The following is a 21,631-nucleotide window of genomic DNA, read 5'->3' as shown; positions in this document are numbered from 1 at the left end:
TCATTCATGTGTAAATTAATTAATGTTAAGTACATACAGTAATTTGCATACTCAGTGTAAATGCTTTGTAAATTATTTGCTAGATGGTGAATTTGGGTGACTATGTGATGTATTTTAGGTTGGAAGAAGTGACAATTGTTTGATTTTTTGTCTTGAAATTCTTAATTATTTTACCGAGAGGAACACATGAGAAAGGCTGTACACGGAGCTTTTAAGGCTCAGTTATAGCGTTTTTACTCTCCGTGTGACATTCATATGGATGACAAATTTAGACGGTTTCAAATTTATTGAAAAAAGAATTTTAGCGGAGCTTTACGGAGGACATGAACTGAGAGGGGGACAGGGACGAAGAGACCAAGAGTAGAGACAGTAACAGAGAAATTGGACAGTGGCGAAGAGATGCGACAAGGACAGAGACAGGGGATAGGAACGGAGACAGAGGACAAGACCGCAGACAGAGAACAGAGACGGAAAGAGAGTACAGGAACGGAAAGATAGAACAAGGGAACAGAAATGGAGGGATGGGACAAGAACAGAGAGATGGGACAGTATCGGAGAGAAGGGACGGTGGCGAAGAAATGGGACAGGAACGAAGAGATGGGACAGGAACGAAGAGATGGGACAGGAACGAAGAGATGGGACAGATACGAAGAGATGGGACAGAGACCAAGAAGAGGACAGGAACAAAGAGATGGGACAGGAACCAAGAAATGAGACAGGAACGAAGAGATGGGACAGGAATCAAGAAATAGGACAGCTACGAAGAGTAGGACAGGAACAAGTTAAGATGCCTAAAATAATTTTTTATGGACGAAATGAGCAAAGGGAGTCAAATATTCAATTTATGCGTTACATAACTGCCAAACTTAAAAACTCAGAAATTCACATTTTTCCAACTATTTGTCACCCGAATCACGCCACAATCCCACACGTGTACCATAGTAACGTGAACTTACATATATTAATAAACACACATTCCCATATCTGATAAAGAAAAAAAAATCACCAAAATAAAGTCATAAAATTTTTAATTACTTTCTCATAGGTTTACCTTTACATTTCGATAAGGTGTAAAAGGCAGTCGAACGATAAGAATTGAGAGGTTTTAAACTTTCATGAATGAAAAAATAAAATATCGAAATTTAAATGTAAATTTTTTACTTTCTCGAGAAATGAGGAAAAAAAATTTATGGAAGAAGAAGTCGTTGAATGAATGAATGCTTACGATGATATTCACACGCTCGTGTACATACAGAACTTATTAAAAATCTGCTTTTTGTTTCACTCATACTCATTCAGCAAGTATTTTAAGTACGATAGCATAAATAAATGAAGAAAAATTTTTTTGCAGGGATGTTAATTTTGATATTTTTTAGCGTTTAAATGGAATACTTTTTGCTACTTATCTACCCGAGTATGTCTTTATATACACTTACATGTGCATCAACTCATACCCGAGTGAGCAAAAATGTGTTAAAATTAGTCATTAACTGGTCATTAATTTGCTTTTGACTGGTTATAACGTGTCTACTCAAGATGCATTCTTATATTACCCGAGCTGCAATATGTGGCAAAAAGCATTTTTTGGTACACAAAAATTGGATCAAAATCAGCCGTTAGAACCGCCTGGACAAAGTCGCGTTATTCAATTGACAAGGCGTCCTAGCTCATTCCCTAGCGAATACGTTATGTTGTTTGGGCTAATTTGTTCAAATTGGACAAAAAATTGTCACATGTTGTTAAGGAATCTTTCAATTGAATTCCAAAACACCTCATCTGAAGGGTAACAGGCCCACAATTAGGCAACGTTAGGTATTCTAAGGTTTACAATCAATCATTTCTAAAATCCCTTGGCATACAACCTTAGAGAAGGAACTAGAGCAACAACACAAGAAACTAACAGAAGTAGCAGTTTTTGGCCAGGAACAGAAACCTGTTCAACCGCCTTACTATCACTCTATAATTCACATAGGATCAATAAAGACTAATCATCATTTCTGAAATCAATTTGTACAAAAGGAAACTCGAAGTCGACTCGAATTTTATATGAAGTCAAGTCGAGTTGACAAGTGAATATACTCACCGATAAGAGCATGCACATATGAATACTCAATCATTATAATTGAGCATGCACAATTTTGTAAGTATACTCATGAGGATGTTCCTTGCCTGTTTGATTCTAAGTCGACTTCGAGCTCTGGTACAAAACAAGCAACACAAGGTAGACAGCAGACTAGACTAGACTAACAAGAAGAGACTCAATGAATAAGTGAATATTGTGAAAATACCGTTCATATTCAGTTCATATCCAGTTCATATCAACCTATCAAGCAAATCCTTGACTTCAGCCAGCCTTATAAAAATCGCCACAAAATATCAACTGTCCCTCCGTCCACAAAACATATTTTATTACTTGATAAAAAAAAATTTTATAATCAACAAATTTTTCATGTGTGGTCGTTACATGACAAAATTCACCCCCAAGCAACAGACTTCATTAATTTAAAGCATATAATTATCATAAATTAGAATATCCAAGCCAACAACTCTGATCAAATCGATAAATTTTTCATTGTCGTTTGCAAAAAAATTGGATTTTAATTAAGTAATTTGAGATGTGCTTAATCAACATTTATTCATATTTTTAGCAAATTTGTGCGAATTTAAATTCTCGAGTACGAGCACAAAAAAAGTAAAAATAAACTTCACTTTTTAAAGACTTTTACAGTACATGCTATATTTATAAATAAAGTAATTTTCAATCTTCGGTGGCATGTAAACATTATGACAGTTAATTTACACAAAAAAAAGTAAGTTTTAAATTGTCTGCCATTCATGAAACATAATAACATGCGTGATGAGATATCCGTTAACATATTTTTTGTTCCATAAGCTATCACATGTTGAGATAATAAGCAAGAACTGAAGAAGAAAAGAAAAAAAACTATTCACTTTCTCTGTCATGGTCTCTCACCATCCATGATCATAATCATCACATTTTTTTTTTTTTCGTTCAAGAAATTCTCTTTTTTTCTGTGTTTCTGGTACTTTGAAAATTGCGAAGATGAAGGCAATGAAAGAATTGTAAAAAAAAAACTTTATATTTTATTTTACACACATTAAGTATTTTTCTTGTTAAATGATTTTTTTTTTATCTTTCGCTTTTTTCTGGGAGCTGATTTTGTGAGAATAATGAGTTGAGAATGATGTCGGAATGTCTGGGGGTTTGAGTTGCTTAAGTAACAGGCTTAAAGGGTGCTTTTAAGGTACCGTAATAGTATTTTTGCATTTTACGGCTGTATCTTACCCTAGCACGCAGAGAAGATGCTCTCAAGAGCAGAATAAGGTCAGAGTCGCGCTCACAAGAATGCCTATCTACTATATTAAGGACGAGTAAGCTCATGAGACCATGTTCTTTGCCTGTCAGGCCATTTTGTAGTGGAATTTAAATCTGGACTAGAATTTAAATGGAGAGAAACTGTTGATAGAGATTTCATGGCATTTGGTATTGGTAATTTACAGACGGAAGCCAGCAATACCAAAAGCCAGCTTTAAGAAACGTCTAAGGTAGGTGTGAGCAACCTGTGAACCGCCAAAAATGAGTCCGGATCCACAAATTCCATAGGATCAACTAATTCTATAAATTAATCCATAGATTCTAGGGATTCTATGAAAAAATCCATAGAATCCATGCATTCCACGAATTAATCCATAATTTCCATGGAATCCATAGTTTCTGCCAGATGATCCACTCCCACCAAAAATGCCTATGAGCAGCCGTGTGCAATTTCAGTCAAGACTTACCATCAAGATGAACTATTTGACTTTATCAAGGACATAGCATGGCATTCGGACAAGGACAAGGACATAGGCATTTTGTAGAGAATTTGGGATGGTACAACAGATCATCGATTGCAGTGCCGTTGCTATAACCAAACCCTACATTATATTTTACTAGAGTATCGGGATTCGCCCGTAGAATCCATGCATTCCACGATCTTCAGAATTTTCAGCCTCACGTACCAAAAATGCTTAATGTAGCATCACATTACACCCCCGATTCTCCCAGATACCTCTCAATTTTCGGCTTTACATGGCTTCACAAAATGACTTCACATGGCTTCCGTTCTTGTATCAGCAAAGAATTGAGTGTATATAATATAGATTCTTCTATATTCTACCATCAAGATGTGCAAAAATGAAAGATTGCTCATCACTGCCTTAATCGTTACGTAACTTCCTTACATTCCCTAAATTGACTTATTTCAAGTCAAAACTTGTCAAATCTTTGTGTCAACACACATGTGTACAACACAGATAACGTCTACTCTTTACAACATTATGTACAACTCCAATTCAAATTTTTCAAACTCTTCGTAACTCTACACCCCAGTCATCTGATCATGTTTATTCAAGCATTGAAAAAAATTTATTGTTAAATTGTTTATACTCAAACAATTCACGGTTTTCTGTTTGTAGCAATTGATAGCAGGCAAAGTTAAAATATTTTTGAGATAGGGTAGGTCAAATTTCATGTAACTCTTTTTTTTAGATATTTTTAAAAATATTATCGCAAGAAATGTTATAAATATTTTTAAAAGTGTCAATTTAAAATTTGATAAAATTTTGTTGCATTTTGTTAGAGCAATGCAGTCTGTGGAGCTCCAAGTCGGAGCATGGTTCCAGTCAGTAAGTAAGTCAGTCTTTGGTGTGCAATTAGGTCGCCGTATGAAGGCCTCTTCTCTCTTATGAACTTAATAAGTGAACGATCCATAACTAAAATTCATGAAGTTGTTCTAACCGAACCGTGATGGCACTGTGATGGCTATCCATGGTGAAAATTGCAATTTAATGTGTTTTGTTGTTCAGGAGATTGGCCCGTCTAGATCAATTGTGATCCATGGTCTTCTTTTAAAGCAGACTCTCTATATATTGACAATTGTTCAATTACCAAGTTCAATACTGTCTCTATAAAAAGCATCTCCGAATAGCAAAAGTCTGTTAATCAATCCAAAATCAGGCATAAAACTGGGACAAAGTTGGCACTCTGACATGGTGCCGGAACGGTTGACATAACACTGGCATGATGCTGGAGAGGTTGACGTGGCTCTGATATGGTGTCGGAGAAGATTGCTGTGACTCTGACATGATGCCAGACAAGATCGGGGTGACTCTTAACATTTTATCGAAGAAACCAGAGTCATCCTGACCTGTATGTCAGAATTATTAACCGATTAACCGTTTTGTGCTCTTCAGAATCCATCCACAAATAACTTTTTATTCATGTAATTAAAAATTGGCTCATTTCGGTCTTTTTCATTAGTCATGCCATCACTTTAGCGAAAATATTTAAAACCAAATAGACCCTAGAGTCCACTAATAACAACTCACAAAGGCATACTTTAACGAAATTTACAACCTAACACATCATTTCGTTTAATCATTCATAAATTCTCTCTCGAAAAAAAAGTTTTAAATGATTCGTTTTTGTCAAATCTGTCACATGAATGAACAGTTTGACATAAAAAGCTTTAATTAATTATCTTGTTATGAAAAAATTTGTGCAGAAGCCACAAAAATCATTAAATCTAAATATACTTAAATATTTAAAGAGAAAAAAAGTAGTAATGCGGGAAAGGAAGAAACAAATATTTTGTTTATAGCTATTTATAGACTGTAAAATATTTAGCACATAATTTTTATACGTTTTGGCTAATTTAAAATGTTTTCAAGGTCAGGTTTTGGGTAAATGGGTGTGAGCGAGGTAGGAATAGTCGACGTATTCGAGTATTAAGTAGAAAGTAATCAGATAGGTCAATTTTGGGTTGAATTTTTGGTTTTTTTGGGTATTGTGTGAATGTAATCGAGGACGTAGATCCTGAAGACCATGCCAAGCTGTCAGTACACCCGAACAGCACAATGTAGTCGCTTGTACACCGTTACGTCGCCGTAAGACGCAAAGTTGCACTGACGGCACCAATACAGCTGATTTTAACCCATTTATGTGAAAAAACTGCAGTTTGCAGCATTGTGCTGCTCGTGATAGCTAAAATTTGATTTTGTTCCTAACTAAGCTCCGGTCCGAGCGACACTAAGCTCCTTTATTAACATTAAATGTATAGCACATTTAATTGGCAGCTATATGGGACTCAAAAGCTCCTAATTGGATCCCTCTCCATTTATATCCCTCAACTGTCCCTCCCCACACACCACCACAACCTACTCAATAAATCAAAATAAAATTCCCAAAAGAAACCTGAACAATTCAGCTCATCACATCAATAACACATTTTAATAACTCCAATAAAATTGTTTTCGAAACATTTTCATTTCCATCCATATTTACAAAATCATCAAATTTTAATCAAAACAAGAATTTTTCTTCGTTCAGCCTTTTAAATTATTGATAATAAATTCGTCATGAATGAATCGTATTGAATGAGGTCAGGTGAAATTTAATGATGTAATCAATTCACTTCCCGAATTGGGAATGGTTCGGATGTGATGGGTAGGTTTTTTTTTAATTTGTAGAAAAAAGGTGACAAAGTAAACAACAGAGTTAGATGGAAAGGCTTTTGTTGTGACTTAAGATGCACATAGTTGCATAAGGGGACATGGTTGCAGTTAAAAAGTAAGCCTAGGATCTTTGCAGAGAATATTGCCAAGGAAATATTAAGTGGTCAAAATCAAAACCCATCTTGAATTAAAATTCTGGAGTTAAGCGAGTGAGTCTAGAGCTGTGGGAGGGTATCTGGAGCTGAAGGAGTAAGCCAAGAGCTTAATGAATGTGTGTGGTGCTAAGGGAAGGTATCTGGAGCTGATGGATAGTGTCTGGAACTGAAGGAGTAAGACAAGAGCTAAGGGAGGGTGTCTTGAGCTGAGTAAGGGTGTCTGGAACTGAGGAAGGATGTCTGGATCTGATGGAGGGTGTCTGAAGCTCTGAAGGACTAATAGATGCTATTTGCTAACTCATTTCTTAAAAGATATGAAATATGATTTTTCTCGGAAGGCAAAAGACGTCAAAACGGTCTCAGGTTAGCGTATGTTTAGTCCCAGGTCAGATTTGATGAAATCCGGCTTTAAACCAGATTCAAGTCGGTCAGAATCAAGTCGACTTGAGGACAAAATTTCGATAATTTTTAAGCCGTTTACCTTTCAGGTTAAATGACGATGGACACAAGATGCTTCTCTGTGACTTTGAACGTCATTTTCTAACAAACCCCCATCAATATTCTGTTTACAAATTTTTTTTTGTAGAAATCTAGAATAATTTTTTAAGGAAATCATGTATGTAAATATTTAAAATCTGCGTAACCGCAACTCATTCACGCTGTAATTTCAAACTCATATTGATCTTCTTCTTTCGTTACGAAAGGAAAAAGAGAATACATAAAAAAAATGTTATGCATTTCTCGTTTCACATTAAAAGAAGAAGTGAAACAAAAAGGAAAAAATCTTCTCGTTTTTGTGTGCCTTATATACATACATATAAACATATAGAACCGGTAAATTGTACAACATTTTTTTTGATTATTCATCCAACATTTTTTTTCGCTGTCTTTTTTTTTACAATTCGTATAATGTTCTGGTCTCGTAGTAAACTACAATATTATACACATCGCATCTGAGTCAGTGTGCTTTGTGTCTCTCCTCTCACTCACTCACTATCTTTTATGTATTTATTTTTTTTTATAAATATACATTCTCTATCGCTCTTTATTCATCGCACATATTCTCTTTTATTCTCCATTCTGTGTGTGTTTATTGTATTTTATTTATTACAATTTATTATTTATACAACTTTTTTTTTCCACACAACTTCCAGGCGAGATTGGTCATTTGGATTTTTAATTGGGTTTTGAATGGAAATTTGTGATTGGTTTTGGTATTTTGGGAAATTATCGATGTTGAGTAGGTCAGGGATTGGTAATGTCAGTTCAATAAATGCAGAAGTCAATGAGCGTTTAATGTAAAAATTTGAATTTTTGTCAATTTTGGAATTTAAATACAGTTGTTGATATCTAACTGATTAGAACATGATCCCAATTGGCATATGTATATTGAAATAGTGCCACGAGTGCCACGAAGGGCGATCACTTATTACATTAGAGTAAATCTGATTTAAACACTTGAAATTTCACTAGGATGGACATATATCAAAATGCTCTCAGTATGAAGAGAAACTGTATCAGAATTTGTAAATGGCAAAAAATCACAAAAAAGGCTCAAAATTTTCAGTAAAGAAAAAATAACTACAGTCGTACAATATCCAGAATTAGTAAATGCTTCGAATTGGACATAGGACCAAAGTTTAGATATTCCATACGTTCGATAATGGACCCTCGTACTAATCATTCAAGTAAGCAATTAAGTTCAAATGGGAGTTAAAATGAATATTTAATCCTGTGATTCACATCCTAACAGTGAATGCTGCAAATTCAATATTTCGCCTTAAAAATGAGGAATTAGCCGTGATGAAGACGTCAGAATGAAGACGGTCACATGTGTTGCTCAGGATAAATTTTTAGTCATTTGTTTCTTGCCATGTCTTTGTCACAGAATTGCAATTTTTCAGCCATTACAAATTATTTTTAATCATACGATCTACTTAGTCATTTTTTGGACAACATATTTATATGGATTGATCTCAAAAAACGCCAAAATTCGACTTATACTTAACATGAATGAGCCTAGCAACTAACAAACTAGAGCTCTCAATATCCTGAACTGGCAGAATTTATCGAAAGAAAGAGCTGTCTTCAGATGTTCTCTAAACGCGGCAATACGACCCATGCGCCCCAGCTTAGGAAGTAAGTAAGCAAGCACTAACAAGCTACTAATTAGCACAGAAGTTCATCAATTACCCTCTTCATCACAAACTTTTTTTTTCATTCTTTGTTTTATTTAAATTTAAATAAGTTTGTACAGCATATGTATGTGAAATATCCACAAGAGATGGATATAGAATGGCAAAAAAAAGAATTGTATAGTAAATAATAATAATCATATGTACTATAGTAATTTTAATATTCTCGTGAGTTTTCCATTTCATACGTCTGTATGTATAATGCATAAAGTAACGAAAAATGACTCGCGGAGCTGTTGCCAATTTACAGCTCTTTATTATGAGTCAAACAGCACAAAAAAAAAAAGTATCGAGAAGTCAAATGCTGAGAGATTATTTTGTAAAGTCGTGTTTACGCATGAAATATCACGTTTTATGACACAAAAATGTTGCTGTATTCAGCAATGCCTCTAATGCGCGAATTAAATAGATATTTTTTTGAGTTCATAGCACTTTATGGCATTTTATTAAATTGTGCACATTTTTATTTGATCTTTTTTTATTTTACTGTCGCTACTTACTATGTGCATACAATGTGTACATTTACTATTCATTATTTGCAGTGCAATTCTTCTTCTTGCTCACTTACTTACTATTGCTTGTTGTTTATTGTAAAAGAACTGGTTTTTCTCGATTGTCTCGCCTTTCAGATTGTAAACTTGCCTTATATACCACACCAACTATATACTATATATAAATGAATGCTTGTAAATTAAATGAACTCGAAACAAGCAAATGCAAGTGAGGCATCTCAATGAGATTTAAATTCATTTTTTTCTTCCTTTAAATTTTTTTTTTTTTACATTATTTATTTCTTTTATAGCAGTGTTGTTAAATCAGGTGGATTGGGTCAGTTAATTGATACTTTTAGAGATCAGGTAGATGTCAATCATGGGAAAACAGTGGCTAGACTTGCATAATATGTGGTTGATCTAATAGATTATGTTGTCTGCGTATGCATATATAATGATCATATGTAGGTTAGTATAGATTGCCTTTATTACCTGGTCTGAATTTAATTTGGAAATTTTGGGCAATTATCCGACTTATCATCAACTGGACATTGACTTACCATCAACTAGTTATAACGTAGTTTTGTAAAATCGGTTTTGGATTAAAATCTGCATCTATGAGCATGATTATGAGTGTATTGAAACAATTGAGCATGACTCTCGTGAACAGACAGGAGCATGCTCCTCAAATAAACTAAGAACATGCTCATGAGTTGTCTGATAGATTTCAAATTTACAAATTAAGTATCTCTGCAGACAAGATCATTTAATCAAGCATACTCTTTGTAAATTGAGGAAATATTGTAATTTGATCACAAATATATTCAAGTCTAAAATTTATCTAATCAGCTATCATCGCCATACCAAGGAGAAAGAGGATAGAGGAATTAGCAAGCTTATAAATTTTACTCAGAAGCGTAGCCAGAGAGGTGTTTTTGAGGACTGGAGATTTCTAACTTTTTTCAAACACAGCATAACTGAGAGATCGCTTTTGGCTATCCATAACAGGTACATAGGATGCTTTTCTGTTACAGAATGACCACTGCGGTACCTAGAAGAAGTCTGTATGCTTGCTAGAGTATATGACCGTTCCTGGCTATATTAGCTAAAGTTACTTATTCAGGAGGAAGATGACTCAGTGCTCAATATTTACTCAAATTCATGCAATTGACAAGTAGAGCTGGATGCGATCAGTCGACTGAATAGAACAAAATTGAAAGTTCATGGTAAGTTCCACAAATGTCAAGGTTTGAACTAATCACAAGGTCGAAAAGTCGCAGACTGTACTTCTCGGGATAACGCTGAATATCCTACTCATTCGTAATCTTAGTCTATTTCAATCTCTGACCAACATCTTTATGACTCAAGATCTTTTCCCATCTTCCAACACTGCTTTATACCGTTTTTATATATATATATATAGATGAGTCGTGTGACGATATTAAGAATGAAAACAGAGAAGAGAGCAAAATTATGTAATTTCACTTGCATGTGAATAAATAAAATAAAAAAAAAGATGAAATATGTTTTCTACCTTGTTGATAAATTTTTGTTAATTATGGCGTGAAGGAGAAAACTCTCTTATTCGTGTGTTTTTACGTGTGATGCTCATTCTTTACATAAACGAAGATTAATTTTTTCAATTTAAAGGGAAAATTTATGGAAACTTTAATTAAATTTTTTTTGGGTTGGATTGAAGGTTTTAGATGGATTTAAGTTGTTGTACCAATGGAGTTGGGATTATTGAGTATTTTTCAAGTGGTAGCCAAGTGGTAGCCGGTGATAGAGCCAGGATCAAGTGCCATCAAAGAGAAGGTAAGAGCCACAATTGATCTGTACAGCTAGCGAAAAGTAAGAAGTCGTTGTAGATTTGATATTGAAATAAAAAGTTCCACTTTGCATCCTGTTCCTCATTGAAAACTGAGTGACATGAATGAACATATGATCCATTCATCCATAAACACTAATTAGCAGGCTAATAAGCTTCAATTCTAACATAAACCTAAATGCCTTAATTTGAAATTATGTCAAACTCGAAAAGACAGGCGTGACTCTGACTTGATGCTGGATTCGGTTAAAATGTCAGAGCTAAAAACGGGAATTTTCTCGGGAATTCCCGGGAACGGGAACGGGAGTTAAAACAAACTTTTTTTGAGTTAAAATTTTTAAATTTTAATTTTTTTTTTATTTAATTTCTGGAAACCCTAGTCTTGTGACGGATTTTAAATCTTAAGGTTTATGTGAAATTAGCCCAAAATAAAATTAGTAATCAAAATCTTCGATTAATAATCAAGATATGTACACAGGTTCAAATCCTTAATATATAGATTTAAATAAACTTTCAAGAACCTTTGGTTTAGAAAATTTTTTTTTTTTTGCTAAAACAATAAATTGCAGTCAAAAACTATCCGAATAACACAAATCGATTAATCGGTAAAACATCCGGCAATAGTCCGACATGACTCTTATTTAATGTCTGATTTCGTTTAAATCTGCCACCAAGTCAGAGTCCCGCCGGCGTGTTGTCGGATTTTGGATCGATCAACTGACTTTTGCTGGATTTTGGGTTGATTAACCGACTTGTGCTACCCAATTATCGATTTAATTCTTGAGAATGTGGGAGAATGTAAACCACCAAATATGCCATACTTCCCAGCCCATCTCAACAGCGCCAAACATTTTAATTAGCTATTTTAAAAGCAATCATAAAGTTCACTGTAAAGTTTTTTGCCTCTAATGAACTTTAATTTGAATAATTTTCATGTCTTCAAAACAAAAAAAAATATATATATATCTCGTGCATTTATGTTATTCATAATTCATAGCATTAAAGCATGAGAAAATGACATGTATGTAATTTAAGAACATACAATTTTGAGGCATATACATAGAAGCGATGTGGAAACGAGAAAAATAAGAATTATGAAAAATTCTTGAGATTTGCTGTGGCTTTTTTTCATTTTTTTCAACTACATACTTCTCTATTTTATGCTTGTTAAGCATTCCTTCACGATATTAATAATGAAAAAAAAATTTACGCTTCTTCTTAGTCATCATCTATTTTTGTTCCTCAACAACATTCACAAAAGAACGATACAATGAGAATATAATGAAACATACATCAAGTCAAATTATGTCGTTCTATTTGCGTGCATGTGTCGAGGAGTCAAATAAGATTGAGTAAAATTGTTGTTTATTTATTGTCTTGCTTGGACGTCTTCTTCTTAAAATTCTCTAAAATTGTCGTTTACTTTTTTTCTTTCATTATTTTAGTTTATAATGAAAATATGGAAATTGTAAAATAATTTCATCGTTTAAACTATTTTTCTTTTCGTCTTCATAAAGAACGTAAGTAATAATGAAAGAATAATAAAAGAATTTTTCACGAGCAGACATTAAATTGTTCTTTAATATGTTGGGTGACTATGACTTATACATAGACTCAAAGTCTTGATTTATGAATGAATTTTTGTCGACTTAAATCCCTTAGAGTAGACTAAAATACGTTAGAACAAGACAATAACTGGACATTGAGTTGTCAGTAACTAGTTGTAGCGTCTTTTTGTCCACTCGGGTTCGGAAAGTAGATTGCACAAAAATGGTTCGTTTGGCTGACTTAATTTTGATCTAAAGCTGTGTTTCATCGAATCTGGCTTGGAATTAGAGTCATGATAGACATTTCTATGCCATATTCCTTTCGAAAATTGACTTTACCAAATATAATCCGAATCGACTTTGAAATTGTGGTTCTTAGGTTTGTTGTGATGTATTATTGGAGAAAACAAGAAGTCCAATCAGATGTTGAATGAAAAAATCGACTCAATCCGACTTCGAGCTCAATACTTTTGAGTAATTTTCAAACCCTGAAGGCACACAGCGTAACTCTTGACTTCAGTCGGAAACGGGAATTTATCAAATCTTATCTGGAACTATAGTAATGTTGGCTTTTCTGGAGAAGGCTGGATTTTCTGCCATTTATAAGAGACACGGACATGTATCCTGTATAGTTTAGATTTGGTTGGAATCCGACACCAAGCCAGAGTCATGTCGGTCCTATGTCCGATTTTAGATCGAATAACTAACTTGAGAAGTTTTTGTCAAGTGAAACTTTTGGGAGTCTTAAGAAATCTTGGTAGAAGATCGATAGAGGGTAGCTTATCGATAGAGATAGTAATGCACTTGATACTAAGAACTGACATGTGTAAGCCAGCGATAGAGCTAGCTCCAGGTGATGTCTGTTGGAGATCATAAATCACAATTTATCTGTATGGCCAGCAAAGCAAGTTATTAAGTAACCAGGCAAAAATACGAATATTTGGTCATCAACTTTACATTGACTTGCCATCAACTAATTATAACATATTTTATTTTGTTCACTCGGTTAAGTTATCAAATGATAATGGCCATTATGCATCTTACATTCTTAGGAATCTCCAAATCTACTAGCCGGAATGTTCTTCATCCTATGAATCACTTCTATCGGCCTTTCATTATAAATATTGAGTTGCATTCAGTAATAAAACCCCCAAAAAATTCTTAACATTCCATCATAATCACTCTCAATTTCATTTCCACTAATTCTCATCTAGACAACCTCTCCACACACACACAATAACTCCACCATAAACAAATATTATCTAAAAGTAATTCTTTCCTAAAGTATTTTCTTTTTTCTTTTCAAAACGACTGACTGACTGGATGAACCATTAACAAAAAAATTTGTGCCGGCTTTTATTGTTCTTGATGGGACTCTCTCGTAATTACCGCATTCAGTCGTGTGATTATAAAAAAAAAAAAACGACAAAAGGAACAACAAAAAATATTTATTTTTATATTTCCCATTCAGACAAACATTAAAAAATGGCATTTTAATGATTTTTAACAGCGAGCCAAAAGAACCGACGACAAAGTAGAATAGAAAGAGTAAAAAAATATTATTTTAATATTATTTTGTGTGGAAAATTGTACTCACTTAATTCCATATCACGTTCATTAAGGTCTTCACTATCCAAATCACCATCTGATTCCGTTCCAGAATCGTGACAATCAATCTGTAAAAAAAAATAAAAATGAAAACAGACAGAATTATTTAAGTGTTGAAAAATGAAAATGTTTATGGTTAATTAAGAGCTTTTCTTGTTGTTGTTTCGGTGCTTTTTTTTTATAAATCGGAGATGTAAAAAAAAAATGCTTTTAAGCACGAGTGAGGATGAAAGGAAATATGAAAAGAGAAAATTAAGAGTGGGAGGTGAAACGAATGAGATGATTTAGATCAACTCTAATGTACTGATGCAAAATGATTGATGCTAAAGTATTTATCCTCATCTTAGTGACTTGTGAGAGAAGCAGTTAAAGAGTTATGGGGGAATGGGATTGGGGAGTAGAAATTGGTTGGCATTGAACGCATTTTTGAGAAGCTTTTAGGTAATTTTAGCGGATATTCTCAAAAGATAATGTCAACAGACAAAAAGCATGCTCTTGAGAGCTTGTACACCTTAAATATAGTAGATCAGCATGCTCGTGAGCATTGTTCTCAGCTTACTCTGCTTTTGAGACCACGCTCTTTGTCTGCTAAGGGTTTTTAATAAGCATAAGTAATAAAAGTGATTTTTTGTCTTTTCCGGAAGGCACAAGCCGTAGAAATGACCAAAAATCCTGTTCCAAGCCGTCTTGACTCTAGATTGAACCCGGATTTCGTCGAATCTGACCTAGGGCAAGAGTTACGTTGAACTGATCCCGGATTTTCGGTCATTTCTACGCTGTGTGCTTTTCGGGTCTGTTTTGACTAAAACAATACTTCAAATACAACTGAACTCCTTGAATCCACACAAAAAGACCAATTCCAAGAACACTCCACACTTTCGATCCAATTACCCCCACAAGTAACGTCAATGGTCAATACCCTAACCCTCCAAATCCCTCTCATTAAAGTATGAAAAACCTCTTCAAAATCAACCACCTTATAATCTGTCAAAATCAGAAATTTAATGCTTTTTTTTAAAACAAATCTGTAGGTTTAATCGTTCACCTGCTTCTTTGGCTATCCAGATAAAATAACAAGTCGCTTTCAATCACTCTTGAATTATTAATCTTATCATGGAATTTCACCTTGAAAAGTCAAAATATGAAAATAGAATAATCTAATTGAAATTAGATTAGGAAATGTTGGTTTATGATGGAAGGTGAAGAATTGACTATGTGAACTCCATCTGACCCCCTCAATGGATCCTACCCTCCCACTAAGAGGGTTGATTAATTTTGTTCCATTGAATTCAGGGTAACAAACTAAGGGTAACGCTTTGTACTTTTCATAAAAGGACAGTAAGTACATTAGGTACAGTACTTACTGTACAGTAGATACAGTACTGTACTTATTGTACTTTCATACAAGCACAGTAAGTATAATAAGTACAGTACTGTACTTTTGGAGTGTCTGACCCTTGAGCAAATCCTAAAAGGCAAAGAGACCGCTTTAAGGTACCGGAGTGGTATTTCTGTAGCGTGAAGGCATGTAATTTGCATGTTAGGGGACTTTGTTAAGTAAACGGACTGTTAAGAAACCTTTGGAAACTATGTAACGTTTAGGAGAGGGCATAGGTACACAACTTTGATACGTAGTCCTAACTTTGATTCAAGATTTTGTTACAAAGTGTTGTAACGAGAGTCAGGAGGTCTAAAAAAGCTATTTTTAACATTTTGTAATTTTTGAAGATTGACTCAAGACGTTCCAAATGATACTATGTGGGAGTTGATGATAGATGTTTACAAAAAATATTCCTCATGGCAATTAGAAGCTATTACTTTTCAATGAATTTTTTTCTTTTCACAGAATATTTGATAAATTTTCGAAGAATTAAGGCTCAAAAATTTGACTATTTTTAGAGACAAGATTTAAGAATTCATAATCTTTAGTGGACTTAGCAGAGCAGGGACGTAGTTAGGAATTTTTTTGAGGATCGAGAGTGGGGTATGTACGAATTGAGAAGGTTTTGAATTTTTGACTTGAAAAAGTCTAGTAAATCGATGAATATGACCTCTAGACTCAACTAGTTAATAAAATTTGCAACAAAAATTCACAAACAAGACGCTAATAGACGCTAATCCAAAATGCCAACAAATTCGCCAATCATTCCTACAAAAAACTAGCTCCAAACAAAAGAACATTAAAATAAAATAATGTTTATATATTTAAAATAACAAAATATAAAATAAAAAGCCATTTGAAAGTGTACAAAGCAGGCAATTTTAAATTTCAAACAAAACATCGATTGATGTATTGAAGTGTAAAAAAAAAAGAATTAAAGATCAATGATCTATCAAGTTGTCGAAAGTCAACATCATGACAGTATTTAACTCATTATTCTGCAAAAAAATATAATAATAAACATTTGAATTTAGATTTGAGGGTGGGGACTTAGTGTACACCTTGAGTATTGAGTGGATTATGACTTGCAGAGTTGTATTTAGAAGGTATTATAGGAAGCTTGTTCTTCCTGAATATTCTAACTACAAGACTGATCTTCAGGTTTGATTCTAGATCAGTAATGGGCAATCTGTGAGCCGCGACACAATAGTGTGATGCCAAAAATGCTTGGAAATGCCATGGACCGGGATAAGCGGTCAAGCCTTACCATCAAGGTGTACCACAGCACACAGGTTACCCACCACTGATCTAGACAAACAAAAAGTAAATATTTCACAATTTTTTTTTATTTATTTCCATTATTTTTTACACACATGTAACCATCAGAATTATACAGAACGCCACTCGAGCAAACAGGCTAAATGGGTAGGTGAAAAAAAAGAGTCGACGACGATGAAGGCAAACGAAACAAGTTCTAATGAAAATAATAAATATTTATGAATTCCCACATTGTTCATACTAATTAACATTATACAAATGCTTCTGCTCCATACAATCAACCCGGCAATCTTAAAATTGAAACCATAATTTCTTATTACAAGTCGAGCCACTTCAACTTATTTTCATTTACTATACAATATATGTATATCCACTTTTTTTTCTTTTCTTTTTGCTTCATTTTAGCACAATTCTATCGACAATTGGATATGATCATATATATTCCGGATTTTACTATATATACAATTCTAGTTTACTTTGTGAGAAATAAAAAAAAAGACAGTGGAGAAGTAAAATAAATAACAGCAGATTGAGCAGTAGTAAGCAAAAGGTTAATTATTGTTTAAACAAAATTGAACAGACAAGATGGTTAAAGAAGTACTTTTATTTTAAAACGATGTTTTGAGAATTGAGTGTGGATTTATCGAGTCTATTTGGGTGGATAGATGAGAAGATGGATGTTGATTTATACAATGTATGAAGCATCTACTTTGTTGATAGACAATTCCTTATAATTTGATACAGAATCGTGCGACCGTGATCTAGAAGATCGACTCAAGATAACCACAGGCTTAGGTCTTCGATAGTGGCTTTTTTAAAGCATGATTCATATTTACGATAATGATATTTCATCAAATGTTTTATTAAAATGATACGTGGAAGGCACACGACGTCGAAATGACTAAAACTCTGAACCCAGACTACCATATTCTTGATAACAGACTAAATTCGATGAAATTAGACCTCAAGATAGAGTCAAGTCAGTCTAGAATCCGATTTTCGGTCATTTCAACGCTATGTGGTTTCCGGGAAATATTTCAAGGTAGTCCAAGTCGGCTAATCGATGCAAAACTTGGCATCAGACCAGCGTGACTATGGCATGAAACATGATTTAATCCGAATTTGGGGTGTCGAACCCAAGTCCTAAAATAATTAGGGACCTACTTAATTTAGAAATAAATCTAATGATGTAGAACTGTTTGATAGGCCAAATCTCCCTAATCTTCGACACCCCTAGTCCGAATCCGTCAATAAATCAGAATCACGCCGGTCGAAGTGTGGATTTTTGACTGATTAACCAATTTGTCTAATTTTGGATATACTAACATTTGGGGAATCAAAGTTCCGAAAAGCTACTTGGCGAACAGTGATGAAAGAATGTCAGCTGAACGTGCGAATAGAGAATTTGTACAAACCAAAGGACCGAGCCAGTAACAGAGTCAGATTGTAAGCATTTTTTTGTAGCCTAAGTTCATCATAGGAGCATGGAAAAGGTTAGCATGGATACAGCCTAAGTAAAGGCAAGATGTAATTAAGATTCTAGAGAAAAAACACACTTGCCATTAACATTGCCCGAGTGGGACTCGAACCAATGCTCTTTTAATTACATATCTAGTGCTTTTATCAACTGAGCTACCGGGAGTTGCTCCAGAATGTGGCACAATGCTCACTTAAGCCTTCTTATCTAAACAATCAAGCTCATTGCACAGCTCTAGTCCTTGTATTGGACTAAGACACATAATCAAACTCCTTTGAATCTATATAGAGTCCCTAACAATCTGGGAGATATCCGACCCCAGATGTAACTAACACCACAAATTACAGTATGAACTTAATACTTCTATAAAATCAACACAATATAATCCCATTAAGCATATCGAATTATAAATCAATGAACTTTTAGATGAAGGAACTACAAATTGTAAACAAATGAAGCGCCTTAGTCACCCACATGAAGTCAAACTTTCAAACACAATTTTTTTCTTCTTGTCTATCTCTTATTCCTTCTCTCGTCTCGCTTTTTACTCCTTTCTTATATTTTTTCTTTTCTTTTTAAGAGATGTAATCATATGAAATGAATGATGCAATTCTCGATTTTATTCATGTCGCTTACGGCACTGAAGCAGCACAAAATCAGAGAATGAAAGAAAAATATCGTAAACGTTTTTTTTTTTTTTCATTTAGTTGTAAAGTCGAGCCCAACTTAACGTACACCGCATTGAAAATGAAATTAAAGTTTAAAATAATGCATTTGTATGGCTTGACTTGGCTAGCATGATTTTCATACATGAATAACTATTAGGTATCTAGTAAGTAGTAACACGTGGTATTATGTATTCAGCAGTTCAAGGTTGCTCCAATGTCATATTAATGAGATAATTAATCACATTTTTTTAATGCTTATTATGTCAAAAATTATTGTATGACATGTAATTAATTAATGGTTAAAAAATGCACTCAAAAATGTGAATTAAGGACGGAAATCAGACACAAAAGAAGCTCTTTGAATTTAATGATTGATTCTAGGATTAAGGATTGACTGGCTATATTCTATTATTTTTAAGGATTGGACAGTCGTTTCGTAAAAAGAATGTCAATGCTGGGACAGAAACACAAGCTTATTATACCGCCCTTGGTTAGAATCAGCAACGGAAGCGGCGACCAGGAGCTCCTTAATTTGAACTACGAAGAATAGTGATGGAAGAATGTCAACTCAATATGCGGACAAAGCAAACTAGGTGACAAAGCCAGCAACAGAGTCAAATGGAAAGCAATTTGTTGTAACCTAAGTTCCAGTTATTCTGGGAAGCTGAAATAGTGAAAATAATTAAGACGAACAGACTTCGTTAAGCGGGACATGATATTAGAAGACCTGTGGAAGCTCCATTAAATAAGGTCTCTTAGTCAAATTGTGTTGATTGCAAAAGAACGCGAGGAAAGCCTGAGAATTCATGGAGAGAAGTTGTTGATAAAGATGGTATGTCATTTGTTATCGGTAATTGACAAACGGAAGCCAGCGATTGAGCCAGCTTTAGGAGACGTCTAAGGGAAGTCATGGATCAGAATTGATCTGTATGACAAGCGAAGTAAGTAAGTTCCACATAGTAGCATAGTTACAGTAAGTAAGTATTCTAGTATTTTCACAAAACCTTACCCCTTTTAGAATAAGAAATTTTTTGTCTCCCTTTTTGCATAATTTACCATGTTTTTGCGTATTTTGTAATTCATTTAAGCAATGAATTTAGTAAAAAATTCATTCATCTACAAGATATTTATTCCTTGCTTTATTGACTTTTAATTGAAATTCTAATCAAATTATTTTATTAATATAATTTGGATCATTTGTCTTACTGTCTTGTCCCGGACAAGTTGTCCGTCTTAGCTACATATATTGTCCATCTTGTCTATTCATTGTGTCATTTCTGTCCCGAGTGGACAAAAAACTAGTTGATGGCAAATTAATACCCAGTTGTTGACTAGTCTTAACGTATTTTTGTCCAATCTTCCTGTCTTCCCCATCATGCTTGGTGGAGCATGATCTTATTCTAATTTATTAATAATTTTAAATTTTATGCAGAGACTTTATGAATAAAAATTTACTGATCTGAATAATTTTCATGAGAAAATGTGCCGATCGTGAATTTTGCTTTAAGAAATTGGAGACTATAACAAGTAAATGAAATCGTATAAAATAATAATTCTGAATGAAATATTAGTTTAGATAAGTCTCAAAAAAATAGCCTTGACACTTAAAATTTGAATTTTTGGGGATATTTTTTAAATTTTAAATTTTGCTATCAAAATTGAACGAGTTTGCCTTAACTTGAATCCTTTAAGTTATAATTCTATGGCATATCTGTCTCAGATATTAGCAAATGAAGCACAAAATCGCAAACTTTCCCTTGATCCTCTAAATAAATCGGGAAAAGCCAACTTGTCAATATTATAAGTGTTAATAACTAGACCTAATGTCCTATAATCCTCTAATGACTGTAACTAGCCAATCATGTCTAGTTGTTCCTACTCGGGAATGAATTGTTAATGATACAAAAGTGCCAGTGCTGTCACAGTTAAACCGTTACAGTTTTAGCAATGAGTCTTTTAACGACACAATCTGCTGAACCGCATTTTTCGTCATGAAAATTGGTCAAAATCAACAATTACGATTCCGTCAGAATGGTCATCAGCCAGACCAACTTCGCGTCTCACCGTTAATTCAGCAACATAACAGTGCCCTAGCGAACACGTTGTTCTGCTCCGTTCTTGAACATTCTTTCATAGAAAATTCCCTTCAAACGTGCCTGACACTTAACATTAAATAATTTCTAGAACTTAGTCACTCAAGTCACAAAAGAATTCCAAAAATATAAAAAACTAACAAATTATCTTCACTAACCATATGACAAGAAAAAATTAACCAGATGCTTTAATTCGCTTCTCTCCAAGGAAATTTCGAGCAACAAAATTTCGCATGTTTTTCTCACAAAACATTGTATGTACCAGAAAATTAGTCAGTTTAATTACGCAAACAAAAACAGATTTTTTTTTGTGCTGCATATTTCGTGAGAAATTTACAAAATAAAATAATTTGTCTGAGATACTTAAATTCCTTAATTCTTGAATACAACTTTG

The 21,631-nt window shown here is 33.9% G+C and overlaps 1 protein-coding gene across 2 annotated transcripts in view; it reads right to left on the bottom strand.

Annotated features, from left to right (window-relative positions):
- Reph (Regulator of eph expression) overlaps positions 1-21,631 on the bottom strand; it is a 56,701-nt gene that overhangs the window by 16,383 nt on the left and 18,687 nt on the right. For both annotated transcript variants that reach the window (XM_070650990.1, XM_070650988.1), the window contains exon 2: positions 14,330-14,408. In XM_070650990.1, coding sequence (XP_070507091.1) covers positions 14,330-14,339 — 10 coding nt within the window. In that variant the 5' untranslated portion in view covers positions 14,340-14,408. The remainder of the gene's footprint in view (positions 1-14,329; positions 14,409-21,631) is intronic.

This window comes from Chironomus tepperi, unplaced genomic scaffold (genome assembly GCF_022539635.2).
Source record: "Chironomus tepperi strain 1889 unplaced genomic scaffold, CSIRO-AGI_Ctep_v1 contig_451, whole genome shotgun sequence".
NCBI lineage: Eukaryota > Metazoa > Arthropoda > Insecta > Diptera > Chironomidae > Chironomus > Chironomus tepperi.
This window is presented reverse-complemented; position numbering and strand designations above follow the sequence as displayed.